The 23,622-nt window shown below is 41.9% G+C and overlaps 1 protein-coding gene across 2 annotated transcripts; it reads right to left on the bottom strand.

The window, feature by feature from the left end:
• Positions 1 to 1,230: 1,230 nt before the first annotated feature.
• On the bottom strand, positions 1,231 to 23,410 carry PBLD (phenazine biosynthesis like protein domain containing). Of its 2 annotated transcripts, XM_081824162.1 has the most exons (10): positions 23,008 to 23,410; positions 12,502 to 12,601; positions 12,042 to 12,140; positions 9,092 to 9,201; positions 8,977 to 9,006; positions 7,102 to 7,227; positions 6,338 to 6,426; positions 5,909 to 6,087; positions 3,204 to 3,266; positions 1,231 to 2,138 (listed from the first exon to the last, which is right to left on the bottom strand). In XM_081824162.1, exons 1-10 carry the CDS (start codon positions 23,089 to 23,091, stop codon positions 2,026 to 2,028), a joined length of 993 nt encoding a protein of 330 aa, XP_081680288.1. In that variant the 5' UTR covers positions 23,092 to 23,410; the 3' UTR covers positions 1,231 to 2,025. The 2 variants fall into 2 exon arrangements, with proteins under 2 accessions (XP_081680288.1, XP_081680290.1); XM_081824164.1 differs by lacking the exon at positions 7,102 to 7,227 and having other exon boundaries at positions 23,008 to 23,147.
• Positions 23,411 to 23,622: the final 212 nt, after the last annotated feature.

Below are 23,622 nucleotides of genomic sequence, written 5' to 3'. Positions count from 1 at the left end.
GCCTCTGTGATTTTGTAGGTATTTCCTACATTAAGATAACTCAGTCTAACTCATTACGCCAGGGGATGCCGACTTTGATGGGAGCACTTTTTTCAAGCAATGGCAACATTATACTTGAGTGCTGGGATACATTTCTAACAATCTCCCTACACATTCCCCTATGCCCACTCTTAGTAAGATCAGGTAGGTAAGAGGTGGGCAGAAGCAGAAGAAACAGGGGAAAACTGTACCCTGAAACCCGCCCTACTTATATCAGCAAAAAACTCACTCTGCACAGTATGCTAATTCTAGAAGCTCTTTGCTCCTGCTACCCACAGATGTCATTTCATTTCTTCTTATTTATCTATTTAGGTATGCTTCTCCCACCCTCACCCCTGCTTCCTCGGCTGCTACTTCTGGAGCTCTATGGCTCCGCTTATGCTCTCCCTCTCTATATATCAAATAAATAAATAAAAATCTTTAAAAATATAAGATGAAAAGTCAACTCAGATGTTTGAAATAGCAACTTTCATGCAAAAAGAATTCAGAATCACCTCAGGGACTCGTATCCCAAAAATATCTATTAAGAACTTAGAAGGAAATTAAGAGTGTGCTTATCGTGATGAGCCCTGGGTATATAGAATTGTTGAATCAGTATATTGCACACCTGAAACTAATATAACACTGTATATTAATTATACTGGAATTTTAAAAATAAATAATTTTTGAAAAGAACTTAGCATACATTGGGGAGATAAAATTCAGACCCTTACAACTATGCATTTATATAAAATCATTCATACAATTCAGTTCGAGGTGGAGAAAACTTTGCACTTTGTGAAAACCCTCCAGTGATTCTTACCCATGGTGTAACCCACTGATGAGTTGGGAGAAGGGGTGAGCTATGTGGCAGGTCATTGGTTACTCATTAAGCTAAAGCCCTGAAGCCAGTGAATTGTTTACTTCATTGCAAATGAGGGGAAACACAAGATTACTGCTAGAATAAATTCACTGTCACATGCCTTAGCAAAAATAAATAAAAATAGAAAGCATGGTAGCAGTAAGGTGACAAAAATTGGGACACTACGGGCATTTCTAACTGATTAGCTTGCAGTTTTTGAGATGGCTGAGAATTGCCATCAATGAGATCACCTTAAACAAACACTGTTAATGACTTGAAAAAGTCCCCATCCCAAAGTCAATTATAGGTATTCAACATTACAGATTTAACTGAATTGAAAATATGTTAGAACCAATTTTATTAAGGTAAGAGAAGAATGCTTTTTAAGTTACACTCTAAAACTATACATCAAGATAAAGATATTATATTGCTTTTAGAGTTTAATTTTATCACCACAGTAATACATATACATTTTTTGAAATATCTGGGTTTTTGGGTTATTCTGTTATATGTCCTGATTTTTTAGTTATTGAACATGAGTGTGTTCCAGTAAGGGAAATAATTTTTTAGGTGCCTTAAAATGACTCCCAATCTTACCCCCCCCACACACACACACATGAACAGTTGTCACCTTTCTATCTTCATGACCCATCTTTGTCCATATATATTCATATTGTCCATAGATATAAACATAACATTGCTAACATTTTGTAGTCCACTGTAATTCCCTTTCTTAGTATTGTGTCATGAGATACTTTTCAATATTTCCACATAGTTATTGCGTCTTTTTAACGGCTACAAAATAGTCTATCAGATACTCACACCTAAGTTTAAATGGTTTGATCTTACTCCTCATAAATGTACTCCTCATTCTGTGATTGGTAGTCATAATTGAAGGTGACAACCTCATTCTTTGTTACTGGTTACTTCTATGTCAAATACATTCGCGGGCAAAGCCAAAACTCCATAAATTAATTAGTCAGGAAGCATGATGAAATTTCCATTAATATGTCTTCATTTTTCTATTTCTATCGTGGGGATGAAGTGAACTGCTGTGCAAGTTTGGTAAAGGCAGCCGCTTCCATTTCTTTTTGTGCAGAAAACACTTAGTCATTCAAAATCTCAGCCTTGAACCACAGCCACCTCTAGGCTGTCAGCGTGCCCTCTAGAACAACAGCAGTGCTGCCCCTGATATCAACCCGCCCATCAGGACGCAGAGAAATCTCCAGCTCTCCTCCTCGGTGGGAACACTGAAAGGCTAAAGAAAACATAAAACAAGTCACGAGTTAATATTGTTCATCTTCACCCTTTCTAATTCACAGAACATAGTGGAAGACCTCTGTCTTCTTACAAGCTCCAGAACCCTCCCAGCTCAGTGGAAAGAATAAATTCCTTCCTCTGTCCGTAGCACTGCTCAGCCTGCCCTGTTCTGAGGACTGAGGGACCACAAACGCAATTTGAGCCACAAAACACACAGCTCCACATCTTCTCTTCCTCAGTCATTTCCTCTGTCACTTCCCGTAATGTCCCGGACACACCCCGCGCATAGCTTCCTTCCTGCTTCTGTCTGGGAGTAAGTGAGGACCTGTGATAAGGTAGAGGCACGGACTAGAAGTTTAAAAAGATAAAGAGGGGTGATCTTGGCCCTCCTGAGAGAGCCCCATCTTTCCAGGTCTGAAGAGGACAAAGGGAGCTTGTTTACCCATTGTGCTTATCAAGCAACTGAACAGTCTCCACCTTCGTGGAGTTCGGGGCGTAAGGGAGAAACTAGGCTCACCAAAGAAAGACCAGCCAACCTGCTATCCCCAAATCAGAGTCACAGAGGCCTGACCCTCCCACTAGGTCAGACCTCCCATCCTGGAGGGTCAGATTCCTACTTTGACTATTGGAACTGTGTAGCCTCCATTGGCTGCAATCTATTTCCTCTCCACCCCCCAAAGTCATTAGGGGACTTGGTTCAAAAGCAATTTGTTTGATTCAATCCCGTGACTAGCAATGGCAATAAGGAACTTTGGCAATCATCCCATCTCAACTTGTGACATTCTAAATAACCTCACTGGGCCAAAGTTATACAGCCAGTTAATTTTATTCAACAAATACTTGGGCACTTACTGTATTAGAAGTGTGTCTGTGTTTTGGGGGGGACAGGGGTGGAAGATATTCTGAGTAGAGGATTCAGAGTGAAGCAACGTAAAACCTTTCATTTTCATATGGGTGATACATGACATTTTATTACATCTTCAAATCAATGGTACATATGAGAAGGAATGCTAGCTTAAAGTTAGAAAATTTTTTTTTTAAATAAAAAAAAAAACTATCCTACCATGCATGTCTTTCTTCCCCAGTTGCTGGGACCAGTAGCTGCTGAGAACAGCATGTGCAGACCCTTAAAAGAAGTGAAAAGTTATGATACAAAAACAGGGGTGGCATTGTGGTAAATTGATAAGCAATTACAACCAACTATCTGGTTTGACTAAACCTTAAATGACTTGATCATGATGTTGGCCAGGGCCACAGCAGAGTGTGGAATTATGAATGGACATAGAAAGGAAGACACAGAATTTATGGATAAGTTCCTCCAAATAATGTATCTGCTATGTTTTACACTTTCTGCAGGCCGAATTAAACTGCAGGGTCTTTTTTTTCTAATGTTTTAATTTGAGTCTAGTTGACACACAATGTCACCTTAGTTTCGGGTGTACAACATAGTGATTAAACTTCTCTGTATGTTATCCTATACTCTCCACGAGTGTAGCTACCATCCGTCACCATACAATGCTATTACAATATTGTCGACTATATTCCCTGCGCTGTGCCTCTTATTCTTGTGGCTTATTCATTCCATGACTGGAAGCCTATACCTCCCACTCCCCTTCACCCTTTTCACCCATCCCCCTAACCCCTTTCCCTCTGGGAACCATCAGTTTGTTCTCTGTATTTATAGGTCTGATTCTGCTTTTTGTTTATTTGTTTTGCTTCTTAGATTCCACACATGAGTGAAATCATATGGTATTTGTCTTTCTCAGTCTGACATATTTCACTTAGCATAATACCTCTAGGTCCATCCATGTTGTTGCAAATCGCAAAAATCTCATTCTTTTTTATGGCTGCATAATATTCTAGTGTGTGTGTAGGTATGTGTATATACACACATCACATCTTTTTTATCCATTCATCTATTGATGGACATTTGGGTTGCTTCCATATCTTGGCTATGGTACATAATGCTTCCATATCTTGGCTATGGTACATAATGCAATAAACATAGAGGTGCATATATCTTTTTGAATTAGTTAAACTGCAGTTTTTAATTCTTGTCCTGTCTATCAGTTCATTGTCAGGCCATGGTAGGAAGATCAAGTGCTTCACCTAAATCTTTCTCTAATCTTTCAAGGGAAGTATCTCCTTCCTCCAACGATGAACATGCAAGAAAAACTGGGAACTCTGACAAAAGGTTCAATTTTCCACCAAGCCAAGATTTTTAGGCTTTTAGTGCCAAAAGAACTTTGTTTTAGTGAGGCATTTTTTTTCACTTGATTGTGCCCTAGTTTTAGATCAGTGAATAGATATTAAAATGAAGAAACAAAATGTAAAGTCATAACTGGGAGAAAAGGATGGGTTTTCTTCAGGAAAACTTACTAAATATCATGGGAGGTCCACCTAGGATGACCAGTCATCCCAGTTCGCCCAAGACTGTCCTGGTTTTAGCACCAAAGGTCCTGCATGCTGGGGAATCCTTCAGTCTCAAGCAAGCTGAGATGGTTGATCATCACTGTCCAAAGACCTTCCCACTTTAGAAAAGCATTATTACAGGGGAAAACACTTTCTCTCTGTAGCAGTTAAAATCTTTGTGAAGCATATGTAAATCCACTCAAAACTTCTTTTCCATGGGGGAGGGTCAAGCTCTACTGTTTGGATGTCATTGGGCATTTTCCTGAGTCTTTAAGAAAATGCTTTGCTGAGCTTTGAATTTCATGTTTTGGTTCTCATAGAGTAACTAGGTCAAAGTCCTGAAACAATCCCAATCTCTGTCTTCTGTTCAGAGCAGGAGCCTCAGAGGTTCTTCCCAGCCTCCTTCTGCCCTGACCACCATCCCATCCGCCAGCCTCCTCCATCAAGCATCCCCCCTTTTCTGCTCAGCCCACTCTTCTCTAAGAGGATGAAAGGAGGAAGCTTCACATTCTTGCCCGTCTTTGATTTCATCCCTCTGCTTCTGGTTGGTAGATCTTGAATACCTATGTTCCCAAACCCATCCCACCCACTTTGGGGGCAGGTCTGGGAAAGCTATTCCTGTCTGTATCTCCCACCTACAACCCAGGAACTTATCCTTCAAAAAATAAATCTTATTTAGGTGCCAATGATCACACAGGCTGGTGACTGAAAAAAACAAAAGGCTTTGTGACTATAGTGGAAATTGGCCCCTGAATTTTGCAAATGGCAGATCTGGAAGCGTTGGTTCAGGGAACCAGTTCTGTCATTATTATTAAAATAGCTAAGAGTTACTGGGTGCTTATCATGTGCCAGGCACTGTGCTAAGCATTTACCATGCACTGTTTTTACATAACCTTATGAAATATTACTCATACTTTATAGAGGAGGGAATATAAACTTTATTTTTTTTATTTTTTTAGTTTTTACTTAAATTCTAGTTAGTTAACATATAGTGTAATATTGGTTTCAGGAGTAGAATTCAGTGATTCATCCCTTACATGTAACACCCAGGGCTCATCACAACAAGGGGAATAGAAACTTTAAAAAAAGTTAAGTCATTTGCCCAAGGTCAACAGCTCGGCAGCTAGGACGAAAACCCAGGCTGTCGGACGTGAAGATTTAACCCTGCTATATATACTGTCTCCTTAATTCTGTAGTTTTCACTCGAGACTTCAGTGAAAGAATGGGGAGGGGAAGATAGGGAAACAAAAACAGCTCAAAACCCAACAACCTGAAAGGTCGTTTGAAGGGCACTTAAAGAGCTATGTTACTTTCCTCCACTGTTGAACCCTCCCCAGGACCCAAGTCAAAAAGTACCTGTTACAGGGTCTTCAGCCACACCAACCCACGGTGCAAAATATCTGGAGTAAAAATCAAATGCTTGGGTCTGCCCTCCAGGCTCTCCTTTAAGGGTGAGAATGAATCCTTTCACCTTCCCTGTGTTTTCCACTTGCGGCAGATCCTGTGTGTTCACCTTCAGGTTCTCCAGGAATGACCTGGTTCATGAATGGGATGGATTAGGACAAACCCATCTCACAGACCACTATACAGACTCTGTAGAGCAAGTGAGGGTGCAGCTTTTACCCAAAGGGCTCAGCAGGAGGGGAGGAGAGAGCAAGTAGAATATCTTCCTCCCTAGGAACAAAACTCTCTGACTGGACCTAGCAGGGCCAGTCAAAGCCAGGGCTATAAATCTGGGTTCTCAGCCCTCCCCAAAGTGCTGCCAAAGCCAAAAATCTTGTTTACCTCTTGTAAGTATCACTGAGCCGGACAAGGAGCTTTCGGGTATCTGGAGAATAGCGGATGTCTTGGACTAGGGTATCACCTATGGCAGTCTGTGGAGACAGACCAAAAACTCCTCAGGAGTGCACCCTGGGTCAAATCATTGATCTTCTATATGGGGAACAGCCTCTCATGAGCATCTCCTGTGTGCCAGGCATACCCAATGTCCCCAATCCCAAGAGTTTTAGTTCAGTTTCAGGACTCAAGGTGTTGCCCAAGGAAGGCCAGTTTTCTGGAGACCAGAGACCCTTAAGGGGGTTGAGCTCACCCTCTAAGAGCCGAAGAAAAGCATTGTTCACAAGTATTACTATGTGCCTCAACATGCTAATCCTTCAAATGGGCATTTTCCTCACAAATAAGAAGCAAGACTTAGGCCCAGGGACAGACACACACACACACACCTTGACCCAGGTCTGAGGGGCCCTGGAGTCAAAGCTCTGAATCACTACTGTCTACTGTCTGTAGAAATGGGGGTAGAAATGAGGGCCTCAGGCCCACCTCTTAGCATTGTTGTGAGGATTAAATGAAATAATATATGTGGAGTTGCAGCAGCAGTAACTAGAAGATTCTACATGGCAAGGACCCAGGGCCAGCAGTTTGAATGGAACTGGGGTCTAGAACACATCTTAATGCTGCTCTGCGTGGCAAGCACTGTTTTCACTTAGATTGTATGCTGCAGATCAGTAATGTAGCAACATTTTCTAAAGATACCTGGGTTCACCCTTTACCTGAGACTGCACATAATCTTGCTCATATCCTAGAACTTGTTTGTCTGTTTGCTTGTTGACTTGGAGTGCTGAGGGGATGATGAGTGGGGGAAGCCCCTCCAAGTCACCCTTTGGCACCCCCACTGGCTGTAGGCAGAGCAGATGAGAATTACATGGTAGTTGTCTGGCTTCAGGTTGCTTCAGGTTCTCTAATCTTCTTTAGGGACTGAGATGCTCCGGGTCCCAAAGCCAAGACTCCCTCCACTTTGGGTGGTGCCTCGGCTGTCTACCCCAGCGACCACAGCTGAACAATGTCCCTTCCTCTGGAAATGGAAACTCTTGCAGCCAGAGCCTGTCTGTTCTTGGGCCTTTCAGCTTCTCCGAGGGGTCATTCAGCCCTCCTCTGCATGAATTCTGATGTCAATTTGAAAGTCTAATTCTCAGCTGAGAATCTTATGACCAGTTTCTAGGAACACAAAACAACAATACTCAGGATACATAACCCTTTATCATCCCCACTTTACAAATGCTGACCCTGAAGCTTAGAGACACCGCATTAAGTTCTTTCTACCATGAACAAGGTCTGTACTGTGAATATTGTCCATTTTCTTGTCAACTTGCTTAAAGCAGTTCATTTATGAATGTTGGCTTGTCTTCCAAAACCCAAGCCATAGGTGGGGCTGAGTGTAAAATCAGAATCTGTAATGCTTGCTTCTACTCTTTGAAAAACATAGATAATGCAAGACACTAAAGATTATAAATGCTGTAGTTGAACATTCACTGAGAAACACCCCAGCGGTACCCAGGGTAGACCATTTAGTGAGAATTGGTTTTCTCACTGCAGCCCTTGCCCTGATCCTGATGGGGCCCTTCCTTCTCTACAGACTAAGAACCGGGTCATGCAGGGCTGCTCGGGCCCCCTGGAATCCCCATAGAACGATTGTAGTGCCTACCTCACCCAGTGACAGTATTAAGTGAGATGATGCATGTGAAAAGCTTAGCACCTGGTACTGCCCAGGGGCAACTCTCAAAAATGTTCATTAGCATGATCGTTGTTATTCTCATGAAGGACCACCCCTTCCTAGACCTCTTGAGGAAGCCAGGCTATGAATCTTGCCTTCTCTATCAAGTTGCCCGAGCTTTCCTGTCCTCCTCCATCAAAGCACAGCCCCTCACCTCAGCCTCATTCTCCACCACAGAAATCCAGGCCGCCCTGCCCAGCAGTTTCCATTGCTTTCACGCTCGGCCCACCACACAGCAGTCTCTCCTCCCCCTTCCTTCATGGAGGCTAATCTGGCAATGAAGAGCCAGGGACAACTGCTCAAGCTTCTCACCAAATAGATTCAACATTAAAATTCACACCTCAAATGCACCATGCACTTTTCATCCAAGCTTAGGCTGGAACGCTTATACTGATAGAAGGCCTATCTTTGGGGGTCGTATGGTACTGAATCTTTTTTTTTTTTAAGATTTTATTTATTTATTCATGAGAGACAGAGAGAGAGAGAAAGCGGCAGAGGGAGATGCGGGGCTCGATCCCAAGACCTCGGGATCACGACCTGAGCTGAAGGCAGACGCTTAACCGACTGAGCCACCCAGGTGCCATGAATCTTTTTTTTTTTTTTTAAGATTTTATTTATTTACTTGAGAGAAAGAGAGCAAGCAAGAAAGAAAGCACAAGCAGGGGGAGGGGCATAGAGGGAGGGAGAAGCAGACTCCTTGCTGAGCAGGGAGGCCAACCCAGGCTTGATCCAGCACCCTGGGATCATGACCTGAGCCGAAGGCAGATGCTTAACTGACTGAGCCACCCGGGTGCCCCTAAATGGTACTGAACCTTTGTGTTCAAACAATAAATGACCAAATCACACGAGCTTAGGTTTAATTCTTTTCACCAACCTTTATCAAGTCCTCCACTTCATGGAAGTCCTAGATGGGGAAAAAGACAAGACCACTGTCAGGCACGCAAGCTGTCAGTTAATACGGTTCATGGCAATAGTTAGAAAGAGCTGACCTGGGGGTGGGCAGGATAAAGAGGTAGATCCAGGATAATACTGTCCTCTGCTCTTCTGGCCTTCAGTTCCCCACTCAGAGTGACAAAGGTTAGAGTGTTATTCACGTTTTCTGGCAAAAAAAAAAAAAGTCTTACTTTGTCAATCAGAAAACTCTCTGAAAGGAAATCAAGAAATAGGAAAATAAACTTTGTTATATATTTGCACATCTGTTTTGATCACTACTGCATTGTCTTAGATTCCCTGGCTTTTCCTGAAAGGAGGGGTTCAGGTTTGGATTACTGGGGTCCAGAGTAGAGATAGCCCCCACCAGCTTCTCACCTGAGAACCAAGAACAAAACTGGTTGAACTTGACATCATACTGCAAGGCTTCAAAGGCCAGCTCCTTTATGCTGACTAACTGTGCCCTTAAGCAAATTATTTAACCTCCTTAAGCCTCAATTTCCTCATCAGTAAAATGCGGTAATAATTAAACCTACCTCATAGGGATGAAACAGTGTTTTCTAATGCAGATTTTAAATATCCACCTATAATACTAGATTGTTACAAATAATACCAGTCTAAAATATGCCAAGGGGATGACAAATAGAATATACAAATTATGGGGGCGCCTGGGTGGCTCAGTTGGTTAAGCGACTGCCTTCAGCTCAGGTCATGATCCTGGAGTCCCTGGATCAAGTCCCGCATCGGGCTCCCTGCTCGGCAGGGAGTCTGCTTCTCCCTCTGACCCTCCCGTCTCACGTGCTCTCTCTCTCAAATAAATAAATAAAATCTTTAAAAAAAAAAGAATATACAAATTATGAATGACAGTCTACTAGAAACAAATCAAGTTTACCCTAAATAAACCAAGCTACACATAAATTTTTTATTTAAAAATTGGACCGCAAATGCTGGTATACTAGCCCTTCATGTTACTGATACAACTTGGACCACTTATCTGACCTCAATGTGGGTAACATTTTCAGTGAAAACAAAGATCTGTGACCTAATTCTTTTTCCCCCCTTAATATTTCTGTAAAACTTAACCATATCTAAAAGGTAAGGAAATTTGGCATTGTTGATTAACTTTCACTGAATATAAAATGTATACTCCAGAGCCCAAAGTTTAATTTTTCTCATTATAAATGGTGGAAGACATCATTATTTGCAAAGCATTTTTTCATATTTTATCTTATCAAACCTTAAGACCACCCTGTGGGGGATCGATCTGAAGGCTATTATTCTAAATCTCTGCCCCACACCAAACAATGTGGGGTTTTCAAAAGGCACTCAATCCAACTTCAGTAAAATCTTTTTTCAAGACTGAGTTCCTAAGCAATATTTCAGGGTATTTGCCTGCCCTCATTCTTGTCCCCTATCCACAGAAACCAAAATTATCTTGTTAAGGCATATCATGGGTTACATTATAGAGGGGCCTCAATGTTATCTCCTGCCAGTCACCCCCCGCACCCCCCCCCACCCCAGGGAAACTCCAGCCACTCCAGGTATACAGACTACTCCTCAGGAGCTTTGCATTTGCTGCTGCCTCTGCCCAAATACTCCTCCTCCCACTCGAATTCTTTGCACACATGGCTTGATATTCTTCAGCCTGACAGTCCCCTTCTCTAGTGGATGCTGCGGTCCAGCATCTCAACCTTCCCCTCCGAAGGCCAGGACTAGCAAGGCAAGGAAATACAGAGGCATGCATTTAAGGAGGCACCTGCTCTCAGGCGCAGCCTGAAGGCCCTGCCCCAGCTGCCAGGGGTGTTGGTGACTGACTGCTCTCAGCTGAGTCCCACTCTGTGAATCGCCCTTGGGTGAGTAGAGCTACTTTACCCGAAGTCAGGCTGCTTTTCTGGGCATTGGAGGCTGATCAATGGAGGGTATAAAGGCCTGCACCTTTGTTTCTATTTGGAACTATACTACTTGAAGGATCGTTGCAGTTTCAGATCTCCCTGTGGATTTGGCCTACGCCTTTCTTTGTTGCTACCACTTCACAGTTCAACGTGTCCCTCTGTTCTATTCTGCTTTCTTTACTCCCTGCCAATATTGACTCCAAGAATACTGCCCACAATTCTCCCAGCATGCAATGTGCTTCCCAGGGGAACTCGCCCTGTAACACCTCCCCATACCCTCCCCATCTAAGTAACTCCCCAGAGAACCTCCTTTTCCAATGCTGCTCTCCCCACTTACACTCTTACACTCTGTCGTATCATCCTGTATATTTCCTTGCTTAACTTTCTGTTTGTTGTCTACACCTATTCATGGCTGCTTCCATCTCCACTTTTAGGGCATTTCTGGGCATCTCTCCTCTGCCTGGCTCATTGCCACAGAGCCCTGATCTTTATTATACTAAATGTAGCGAAGATGAAAACTGGTAGGACTGAGGTGCAGCATCCTCTCTTCACAAGGGAAATGTAGATAGCCGTGGCTCATGAATCTTTAAACTTCAAAGTAAAGAAGGTCTTGTGAGGGGCATTTGGCTGGCTTAGTCCATAGAGCATGTGACTCTTGATCCTGGGGTCGTGAGTTCAAGCCCCATGTTGAGCATAGAGTTTACTTTAAAAAAAAAAAAAGAAGAAGAAGAAGAAGCAGCTCTTGTGAAATGAATCTCAGTGTGGGTGGGGACATATTTGGAGCAAAATGTGACTTATGGTTCCCCGATGCCACATCATGTGAGACGCCTATTGTGTATTGCAAGCTCCCCTCCTGTGTTGGTCAGAGACCAGAGAGCTCCCGTTCAAAATAAAATGGCATTCTAGGGAGCAACGACCAGAGCTTTCCAACAGGCCTGGCACATAATCAGAAAGGCCAAAGTTTCGGGGGGCTGTATTTGTTTCAGCGTCATGAATGACATGAATAGACTCTGTAATGTCTTGATAGCAGGGACTTTGATTCATCACAAAGCGTGAGAATTTTAAAAAATACTTGCTATTTGCTCAGTGACAGGTTCATAAAAGAAAATCACATTACTTATCTTCTCAAACAGCACAGCCGCGGAAGCCAGGGTAGCGTGGCCGCAGAGGGGAACCTCACTCGCCGGCGTAAACCACCTCAATCCAAAGCAGGAACCTTCAGAGGAGGAAAAGCCAACGAGAGATGAGATCACTCCCATACAAGTGGGTCACAAACTTTTCATTTTCTTATTCTTTTCTCAATATTTCCCTAGCATGATTAATAGCTGAAATGCATTGTGAAGGAAGAGTGAAGTCTAGGCCAGCATCCTAGGGCTCCCCGGTGCCAGATCTGGAGCTAAAACATTCAAATTACTCAACATCTGCTCTCCCCAGACAAACTGAAAACCAAATCAGAATCTCCCCCACCTTCTCTCCTGTCTGCATGCAAATCTCTCTGAAATATCATTCCCCCACTGGAAAAGCAGTTTCTGGTACCATCCAAGAATGGCTTAAAAAAAAAAAAAAAGCATATTTACTTTGTGTAAAGTTGTCAGTGGGGTGCAGTTTTCGGATAAAAGCAGTTTCAGAGAGGTTCATTTCTCTTGCAATTTTTTGATGCATGTCTTCATCCAATTTCTAAATTAGAAACAAAAGTTCACTGAGACTCCAGAAACACAAATCAGACTTCCTTGGACAGCAACTGCCATTAGTTAATAACACAGCTTATTAATATTAAAAGTTACATGCCTCAAAGGAAATAATTGACAAGGAAGTCAAGACACTTTTACAAAGATTGTTTCTCAGAAATCTATGCTTGTAGCTCTCCATGAAGAGCTGTAGATGCACAGAGCTAGAACAGACTCTGAAAAACCTACCGGCCAGCCCTATCTTTTATCAGATTATTATCTAGTCTACCTGAGAGCATATGTTCTCTTCTAAACAATCTCCACAAAGGGAAACTCCACAATCTCCCTTTTTTGTGGAATAAAAAGATCTTCAGCATCCACTCTAGGTAGGCTGGCCCATTCTGCTCCCATCTATACACGGTTCACTCCTTTTTATGAGTCAAGCCTCAGGCTAGAGGTCACCTCCACCAGGAAGCCTTCCAGCTGCTCTGTCTAAAGGCTTTGTCTCCTCCCAGTGCTTAGACCACCTGAATTTACCCACTGTGTCCCTTCACTGTCTGTCCCCCAATATCTGAGTTTATGAGGGCATACAATGTACTATCTTGCTTTTTTCTGACTTATACCTTGTATTCATCCAGAATGGTAGGAGCTCAATAAACATTTGCTGGGAGAATACATTATTCACTACATCTTCATTTTTACTTGTTTTGTATGTGTAAGCTCTATGCCCATCATGGGGCTTGAACTCACTACCCTGAGATCTAGAGTGACATGCTCTACCGACTGAACCAGCCAGGCACCCCACTTCATCTTCATCTTTAAAACTCTCAATATAGGGTGCCTGGGTGGCTCAGTTGGTTAAGCGACTGCCTTCAGCTCAGGTCATGATCCCAGGGTCCTGGGATCAAGTCCCGCATTGGGCTCCCTGCTCAGCGGGGAGCCTGTTTCTCCCTCTGACCCTCTCCCCTCTCATGCTGTTTCTCTCTCCCTAACTCTCAAATAAATAAATAAATAAAATCTTTTAAAAAAAAATAAAACTCTCAAAATAGATATTGTTATCCACTTGCATATAAAGAAATCAATCACAGAGAGGTTGTGTAATATCCTAAGGTCACAATATGCCAAATAAATGGTAGAGTGGTTAAGAATGTGGGCTTTGTAAATGGTAACAACCAGTGAATCTAGAGGAAAGGTATAGGATGTTCATTGTACCATTCTTGAAATTTTTCTGTAGTTCTTAATTTCTCAAAATAAATGGTTAAGAAAATAATGTGAATTTGTATCCTGGGTCAGGTCCTAGTAGCAGTGTAAGAGTGGGCAAGTCATTTAATCTCATGGAGCTCCAGTTTCCACACCTTTAAAATGAGGACAATAGTACTTAGGTGAAAGAGTTCCTGTGGAGACACACAAATACATATATATACATGCACACACGTTCCTCTTAACTCAAGAAAAAAAAATGGGTCAGAAATATGAGTTTTCCTTTAGAGAATGAAAATCAAATTTTTAATCAACAAATACTCGCTAGTTATATTTTGAATTCTAAAGAAGTCTCAAGACAAATGCCTTTTTGCTTTGGCCAAATTTAGTATTCTCGAGACCCCGAAACCCAGAAATAAGATTTATAACTTTATACTAATAAATTCATAATTCACTTAACTGACTTATGCAAGTTAAACACCCATTATCTTTCAGTTGATTCAAATTCTTTTGAAACACTTTCCACATATTCATATAAGGCACAAAACGCTGGTTATTGTGACAAATCAGTCATGATTTTTAAACTATCAGCTGAGGGGCGCCTGGGTGGCTCAGTCGTTAAGCTCCCTGCTCAGTGGGGAGCCTGCTTCTCCCTCTCCCACTCCCCCTGCTTGTGTTCCCTCTCTCGCTGTGTCTCTCTCTGTCAAATAAATAAATAAAAATCTTTAAATAAATAAATAAATAAACTATCAGCTGATATAAAAATCCTAGCGGACTTACTAAGCTTTTCTTAAAAGGGCACTGTCTTCAAAATCTATAGACGATGTGGAGTCCTAGAGAGAGAGAAATGACTTAAGCAACTGATATTTACTGTCTGAAAGCCCAAACATAACACAATGGTTTTGTGTTTTACTTAGCATTATTCTTTCAAAAGATTAAATCCAATAATGCATATGAAGTGCTCATCACAGTGCCTAACACAAAGCAAGTACTTGGTAAATATTAGCTTTTACTTTGAGTGGCTCAAAACCCATGTTTTAAGCAGCCACACCACTCTGCCTCCCCATAACAAAGACAAACTCTTATTACCCCTTGAACACACTGCAGACAGGAAAACCAATGTCTATCAGATAAGACGGATTCCTGCAGCGTTTCTAAAGGAAAGCAGCAGTCAGCCACCAAGTGCTGTGCTAAGTAGAACACCACCAAGGAGGGAATGCCTTAGAAATGCAGGGTCTCAGGCCCCACCCCAGACCTTCTGATTTAGAATTTCCTTTTTTTTTACTAGACTTCTAGGTGATCCATGTGCACATTAAAGTTTAGAAGCTCTGGTGGTTACGATACGACCCCGTGTTCAAGGGGCTTAGCATCTTGCAGGGAATCAGAAAGTACCAGTGACCAACACCAGAGAGTATGTAATTGAGACACAGATTTGACAATAAATACTCTAGGACTTTAAAGATGAAGCTGTGAGGTGGACTTAGAAAAAGAGCATATTTGGCTGAGTTGGACAGGAAAATGTGGGCAGAGAGCTTTGCGTTGGGGTTGCTTCTTGGGCAAGTCATTTGACCTCGCTTCTGTTCTCCTTCTGTTAGATCTTTGACACGCTAGGATTCTGTGAGCCGAGGTAAGGAGAACCAGGATGGTAGGAATGAAGCGGCATGAACATCTGCCACACCTGTGGGCCTGGGGAGTGAGTCATACCCCCTGAGTAGAGGGGCTGGGATCTGCTGGGCATCCCAGCCAACAGGGCAACAATGTTAAGAAGCACTTCTCTCGGCTCACTGTTCTGTGTGGAAACTGGCCCACGTGCCTGGGCATACAACACCTGAGAGAAGCTGGGAGCCAATTAAGTCCCTCCTGCAGAGTGTGCAATCACAGGCCTCGGTGGTGATTGAAGGGGTGATAAATAAAAGCCTGTGTTGGTCTTTCTGGATTTGCCGCTGTGGCTGCAGGAACCTGCAGTGCTTCCTAGTCCTTCCTGTGATCTGGCCAAACTCCCTATCCTCGTCCTTCCTTTCCTGGTCTATTGCTTCCCTCCACCTTTAGGACAAGAGTCTCAAAAAGCATTAAAGCATCCCCCATTGTAGCCAAGCTCACCGTCTATTGTTAATGGATTTCTTTGCAGTTGGGCTTTTTTGCACATCAGCTAGAATACACACTTCACTGGCCATCAGCTCTTCCGTCCTCTCTACCTTGGTATATTGTACCAATTGCAATTTGAATTTCTGTAACTAATCTCTGTCCCAGGACACTTAAAATGCACTTGCTATTTGCCTGAGGGGCCAGAGACGCCGTAGAAAGTTTGATAGTAGCCGTCCTCAATATGCATCACAGGCAGTCGAATTTCTACACTGGAACCAAAGGCCAAGATAATGGTGAATCATTAGAAGACTAAAGTTGCTTCAATTTGGGGAGCTTGAGAAACAAAAGAGACTGCATTCAGGCAAAAAACTAAATTTTTGTTTCAGTCATTTTTTTCATTTTACGCTAAAGTTGTTTATTTTCAAATGCAGCACGTAACAGTTACACACCAACAACTGTGAATTCTCTTGCTCTAATATCCATTTCCCTTTGGCAATCTCATGAGTCAAATTTCCGACAGCAAAGACAGAGCCATGTTTGTTTTTCTGAGTTCCAGTGTGCTGCATTGGGACACTGAGGTTTCATCATCATATGGCCCACAAACATTAATGATCAGAAAATCAGAGCAAAGTTTTAAAATACTCCCATCTTGTGGCAGCTTGGAAATATGACAGCCTAAACATGACCGTCCTGCTATCAGTCCTTGTTCATTTGTCCCTCTGCTATAAATAGATCCCAGCAAAGGAAAAGCACTTGGATATGGAAAGATCTAAATCATCCAGGAAGAAATGGAAAATTCCTTCTGAAGCACTTGGATTTCCTATTTTGAAGTTATGTCCATACAACGCAGGACTCAAATTGCAGGCCGTGTTCAGTGGTTCCTGATGATTCTTATGGGTGCCTAGTCTCTCTAGCTCCATCATAGAACTCAAAGCTCGTACTCACTTTGCACACCCCACCACCCCAACTCACCAATGACAATAAAAGATCAGTAGTTGTTAGTCAGCTAGAACTCTTAGAAAGAGATCTTGCCATAATTCAATTAATAGATTTACTTTCATTAAACAGATAGCTATTTAGTGCCTCTCATGTGCTAAGCCATGTGTCATGGAATAAGAATAGGGTAAGATTTCATAGAATATGCAGTCTAGTGAGGAAGACAGGCACTGAATGAATTACACCAAGAGCAACGCATGCTACCAACTGGAAAGTAAGGGATGCCATGGGAGAACATAAAAGGGGAGGACACCTAGTCTGGTAGTAAGTACAATGGGTTAAAAGCATGGGATCTGCAGTCACACAGACCTGTGGTGGGATCCTGAAGTCAGCCACTTAACCTTCCTCTGCCTGTCTTCTCATCTGTAAAATGGGGATGATAATAATAATAAGACCTAAACTTAAGGGTGCCTGAGTAGCTCAGTCAGTTGAGCGTGACTCTCAATCTCAGGGTTGTGAGTCCAAGCCCAGCATGGAGATTAGTTTAAAAAAAAAAAAAAAAAAAGACCCTGTCTTAGAGTCGATGTAAGGGTTAAATGAGATAACATATAAAAAGCACTTTAGCACAGTATCTGGCTGAACTTGCCTGAAGTCATTGCTCCCATAGCCATAGCTGAGAGTTATGTTCTAGAAGCCAGTGAAATAAATACCCACATCAGCATCTCCCCCTCCCTTGCACTGCTCTTTTTCCTCAAATACTGGGCAAGAGAAAACCTTCAATGCCCTGGAAAAATCTTCTCTGCACCCTTCATCATGCCTTTTCTGGGCATAAAAATGAGATATAACTTTGGAGCCCCCTAGAACCCCCAGGAGCCTCTGACCCAGTGTAAGCACACAGAGCCAGGGATCCTCTAAGGAAGGGCACCAAGTTTGGAAATAGCCACTGCATCATAAGCTTTCCCAAATGAGTTAAAGCACAAACTGAACACAGTATTGTTATATACTCGGTTTTCCTTAAATACATAACATACCAAGCTGCAAAGAGGCTTTTTTTTTTTTTTAAGGCTTTTGTTACTCTCTAAATTTAACCAGGAAAACTGGAACAGCAAGTAGTTTAGGAACTAAAACTAGGCATTCCTCTAAAAGTGCAAAGCCAATCCTCCTTGCTGTCTCTGGAAATGATTGGGTTAGTGTTTCAAAGAATAAAAATGCATAGATGTGAATATTATATTTGATCCTGGCGTAGCGTCCAGCACATGGTACATAGCCAGTAAATGCCAGCTGAATTGGAACAAATGTATACAGTAGGCACACAGCGAAGTTGTTCTTATGGATAATTTTAACAGGAAAACCCCAGGATAAACTGGTGTTTAGAAAAGATCCTCTGAGGGGCGCCCCGGAGGCTCAGTTGGTTAAGCGTCCAACCCTTGGTTTCGGCTCAGGTCATCATCTCAAGGTTTTGAGATCAAGCCCCGCATCAGGCTCCGCACCCGATACTGAGTCAGCTTGAAGATTCTCTCTCTCCCTCTGCCCTTTGCCGTGCTCATGCTCTTTAAATAAATAAGTAAATAAGTAAATAAATAAAATCTTTAGCAAAGGTTCTCAGCTGGAGGCAATTTTTAGTTGTCGTGACAGGAGGGAGACGGGAAGATTGCTGCCATCTAGTGGGCAGAGACCAAGGATTCCGCCAACATTGCCCATGACAGCCGCACACAGCAAAGAATTACCCGGTCCAGAATCTCAACACCGCGGCTGTTGAGAAACCCCACCCTAAACACACACCTACATATACATAAACACAGACACACAACAGCAAGAACAAGAACAGCAAAACAAAACAACTTGGGGCTTTGTTAGAATATGAAGAATAAAGATGGGCTCCCTACCCCTGTTATTTTCACTGATTAGAGCTGGTTGACAGAAAAGTAAACAACATACCACCCTTTAGCATTACCCCAGCCCTCTGACCTATTCAAGTAGTTGGTCATGAGTTCCTGTAGTTTTTATATAGCCTTCAAAGTAACATATCTATTTCCTTTTTAAAAATACTGTTTCTAGGGGCACCTAGTGGCTCAGTTGGTTGAGCATCCAACTCTTGGTATCGACTCAGGTCATGATCTCACAGTCGTGGGATGAAGCCCCATGTCGGGCTCTGAGCTCAGTGCAGAGTCTGCATCAGATCCTCTCTCCCTCTCCCTCCTGCTCTCTCTCTCTCAAATAAATAAATAAAATTTTTTTTAAAATATCATTTCTAGGGGCACTTGTGTGGCTCAGTCGGTTAAGCGTCCAACTCTTGATTTTGGCTCAGGTCACGATCTCAGGATTGTGAAATCGAGCCCTGCATTGTGCTGGGCATGGAGCCTGCTTAAGATTCTCTCTCTCCCCCTCTGCCCCTCCTACCCTAAAAAAAATTTTTTTTAAATATTGTTTCTATATATTTTCCATGCCTCTACATGATCTTTACTGTCAAATAGATTTTCAGGCACTTGAGGACACCATCAATTTTTTAAGGTTTTAATTTTTTTTCAAATATCTGTTCCATGTTCCATTTAGCCCTTAATCTGTTTTTATTTTCAGCTAATGTACAGTGTTATAAGTTACTCATGTGAAAATTTAAAAATGGACTTGTCTAGAAAAGAAAACAGAACAAAATTTATAATATTCTAGAAGCTCTTGGAATGTTGCTACCCAGAATTTTTTACTTTCCTTTCCTTCCAGAAGTCTTTTATCAACAAAGAAGGAGGAGGAGGAGGAGGAGGAGGAGGAGGAGGAGGTCCTTTTTTTCAAGTATTCAAACAACTCAAAGTGCAATTGCCTGTCTTTAGTCTGTCAACCAAGTTTTTTGTTTTTTTTTTTTTAAGACTTTATTTATTTATTTGACAGAGAGAGACACAGCGAGAGAGGGAACACAAGCAGGGGGAGTGTGAGAGGGAGAAGCAGGCTTCCCGCTGAGCAGGGAGCCCAATGCGGGGCTCGATCCCAGGACCCTGGGATCATGACCTGAGCCAAAGGCAGACGCTTAACGACTGAGCCACACAGGCGCCCCCACCAAGTTTTTTTTTTTTTGTGATTAGTCTCATCTCGTCAAATTTTTAAATAATTTTAAACAAAACAAAACAAGAATATTCCTCTGAAGCCCTTCACTTAAAATCTGAAGTAGTTTCTCCTCTGTAAAATCCAACACTGTTCTGTTCTCTGAGTCCCTATTGTACCTGGTACCATTAGATCTTTTAACCTCTGTGATAACTTTTGAATAATGATCAGGTTTCCATGTCTGTTTCACTCACTAGACTTTGAGCACCTCAAGGGCAGACAAACTTACTAATCTTTGTACTTCCTATCCCTACCCCAAAGCTGGCTTGTGGTAGATGTCGATAAATATTTGTAGAATACGGTAATGATAGGCTAAACACCTACAGAACTGTGGGCAACATTATAAGGTTTAGCATTTATTTGTCTCTGGTATTTTCCTGAGTTTACTTGTGTTCTCTCTAGGTGTTTCAGGTGTCCACTGTGCCCAGAAAAAAAAAAAGAAGAAGATAGCAGGAGGGGAAGAATGAAGGGGGGGAAATCGGAGGGGGAGAGGAACCATGAGAGACGATGGACTCTGAAAAACAAACTGAGGGTTCTAGAGGGGAGGGGAGTGGGAGGATGGGTTAGCCTGGTGATGGGTATTAAAGAGGGCACATTCTGCATGGAGCACAAACAATGAATCATGGAACACTACATCAAAAACTAATGCTGTAATGTATGGTGATTAAAATAACAATAAAAAATTTAAAAAAAAAGAATCCAAGGGCATAAACCACATTTTATCCTTCCACTAGAATTTTTATTGATTATGAATTGGGGAAAGTGCCAAATTAGCCTCCAGGAGAACAGGATTCTCATATCCACAGAATTGAAAACTAGCGAATTATTCTTTAGATTATCTATTCAGTTGTCCCTGACAGGCCATCAAAGATTATCTATTCAGTTGTCCCTGACAGGCCACCAAATTAGCCTGGTACCATAGATCCAAAGCTCGGAAGTGAATTGGGAGACTCTCTAGAAAGTATCCCTGCATCATGACTTCCTTATTTTCTTTTTCTTTCTTCCATTCTTACTGAGGCAGATCGCTTTGAACTATGCTAAGTTCTTTGCTTGAATTTTTGCATCCTGGGGCACCTGGGTGGCTCAGTCGTTAAGCGTCTGCCTTCGGCTCAGGTCATGATCTCAGGGTCCTGGGATCGAGCCCCGCGTCGGGCTCCCTGCTCAGCGGGAAGCCTGCTTCTCCCTCTCCCACTCCCCCTGCTTGTGGTCCCTCTCTCGCTGTGTCTCTCTGTCAAATAAATAAATAAATAATCTTTAAAAAAAAAATTTTGTATCCTAGTTTTTCCAAATATATAAACAACATATAAAATATATTTGGAGAGAGAGAGAGAGAAAGGCTCTGGTGTGCAGTGAGTGTACTGAAAGTAAAAGGAATAAGTTGAAGAATAATGCTAATTCTTGTCATCTGGTGAAAACAATATGAAAATCACTTGAAATTATTTTCAGAACTCTTCAAGAATACTACATGGAGACATGCAACAAGTATACTAAGACTCTTGACAAGCAATTTCTGTCATTTCCACAATTCCTTGACATGAAGTTGTTTGCCAGCTTGTTTCTAAAGAATGTTCACGATTCAGAATCTTCTTGTTAATCATTCTCTCACTAATCCTCCCAAGCTCTTGTGTTACTTGATAAAGCCTATTAACTTTATTACTTTCCGCATTTTATGGTTGGAAAATGCTAGCTGCAAGGTTGTGTAATGAATGTATTCTTAAGGTGAGACGAGGACTCTTCATCACCATTTTGCTGCTCTGCTTGAAGGAGAAAATAAGTGTACCAAGGACTCAACCAACAGTATTCATCCATCTCAGTAAAACCCCAGCCATTCACCGTCTTGAGAGCACACTAGACTCACTTGGGGAACTTTAAAAAACAATGCTGCCTGGCTCCCACCCCCAGAGAGTCTGGCATAGGAATTTTAAAGCTCCTTGGGTGATTTTCATGTGCAGCTTGACATTCACTGCACTTGAAGTCCCCAACACACACTTTACCCAAATTAGTAAAACTTACTTAAAACCATCAATTGCTTACTGTATTTCTGAAATAATTCTCAGATAATCTACTCTTGAACTAATTGCTCTGAGTGGAAGGGCTCCTTGGCTTGTTTCCTAATAGCCAGGTAGCAACACAAATGAATATTTAACTATTCTGTTAATACTTATCCTAATCAAAAGCTGGGTTTTTTTCTTTTCTTTTCTTTTCTTTTTTTTTTAAGTAGGCTCCATGCCTAGCATGGAGCCCCACCGGGGCTTGAACTCATGACCCTGAGATCAAGACCTGAGCTGAAAAAAAAAAAAAGACGTGAGCTGAGATCAAGAGTCAGACACTTAAACTGAGCCACCCAGATGCTCCTCAAGAGCCATTTTTAAAAATGAGACTTTCAGGAAACAGTTCTCCCTATATTAGAGCTTAATTCCTTCCTTCTACTTAATAATTTAATTCCTTGCAAAATGTTTTTTGCTTGTCTTGAAAAGAATTTCTAATTGTCTGAAATAGGTAAGGTTAAAGATATCCAGCTAAAATCTTTTACGTTAAATATAGTATCAGCACTGTTCAGTCACATAAAACTCATCTAATTTCATTTGCCTTCACATTTGGTGCTCACTAAATGAAAACCTGATGGCTAGCAAAGAGTTCTGTGTATTTTTTTTTAATTGGTTTTAGTTCTTCCTTACATAAATCTTTCTTTTTCCAGACTTAAAGTATCTGGGTGCAAGCATTCTCATCATATAGTTTGGTCAAAATCAACTCGCAGGCATGAACATTGCTGTTATCATTTGACAAAGAACACGAACCAAAGACAAACAGGTGGATCTAATTTCTTTTTTTTGTAAGAAATATTTGGTTCTAGGGCACCTGGGTGGCTCAGTTGGTTAAGCGACTGCCTTCGGCTCAGGTCATGATCCTGGAGTCCCTGGATCGAGTCCCGCATTGGGCTCCCTGCTCGGCGGGGAGCCTGCTTCTCCCTCTGACCCTCCCCCCTCTCATGTGCTCTCTCTCATTCTCTCTCTCTCTCAAATTAAAAAAAAAAAAAAAGAAATATTTGGTTCTACAGGAATCTAGAATTTCAGATACTGCACTTCAAAACCAAGTACTTACATTTTCTAGGAGGCAAACAGCGGCAGGATTCCCACGAAATGCTTTTGCTGTAAATGCATCTACTACAAAAACAGGGAGCTTCATTTTTCTTGCTCTCAAAATTGCTGGTAGCCTGCTCTACTTCTACTTGTTGCAAAAAATCAGGAAGTTAATGTTTTACTTGGTGTACAGAAGCAACCAACGACCCAGGTCAAGCAATGACTCCAGTACACCTACATTTAAAGATAGGTGATCCCCTAATATTTAAGTCTCTAAATTGAATTTGTTTTAAAATACTGGATGAGGGGCTCCTGGGTGGCTCAGTCGTTAATCATCTGCCTTTGGCTCAGGTCATGATCCCAGGGTCTGGGGATCGAGCCCCGCATTGGGCTCCCTGCTCAGAGGGAAACCTGCTTCCCCCTCTCCCACTCCCTCTGCTTGTGTTCCCTCTCTCGCTGTGTCTCTCTCTGTCAAATAAATAAATAAAATCTTAAAATAAAATAAAATAAAATACTGGATTAATAGGATATTTAATTTTCAAATTTTGTATTGATATTTATACTGAATGTATACTTAAGAACATAATCATATCATTTCTTAGAGTAGCCAAACTAGCTTAGGTTATGTTTTTAATGA

Source organism: Leptonychotes weddellii, chromosome 6, assembly GCF_054177405.1.
Source record: "Leptonychotes weddellii isolate Sample4059 chromosome 6, ASM5417740v2, whole genome shotgun sequence".
Lineage (NCBI taxonomy): Eukaryota > Metazoa > Chordata > Mammalia > Carnivora > Phocidae > Leptonychotes > Leptonychotes weddellii.
This window is presented reverse-complemented; position numbering and strand designations above follow the sequence as displayed.

Coding starts and splice junctions, on each gene's coding strand:
- PBLD (XM_081824162.1), bottom strand. CDS start 23,091: ATGAAGCTCCCTGTTTTTGTAGTAGATGCATTTACAGCAAAAGCATTT. Junction 12,141..12,501: donor CACTGACAACTTTACACAAA/GTAAATATGCTT, acceptor CCTCCTCTGAAG/GTTCCTGCTTTGGATTGAGG. Junction 9,202..12,041: donor TGTGCTGTTTGAGAAGATAA/GTAATGTGATTT, acceptor TTTTTTTGCCAG/AAAACGTGAATAACACTCTA.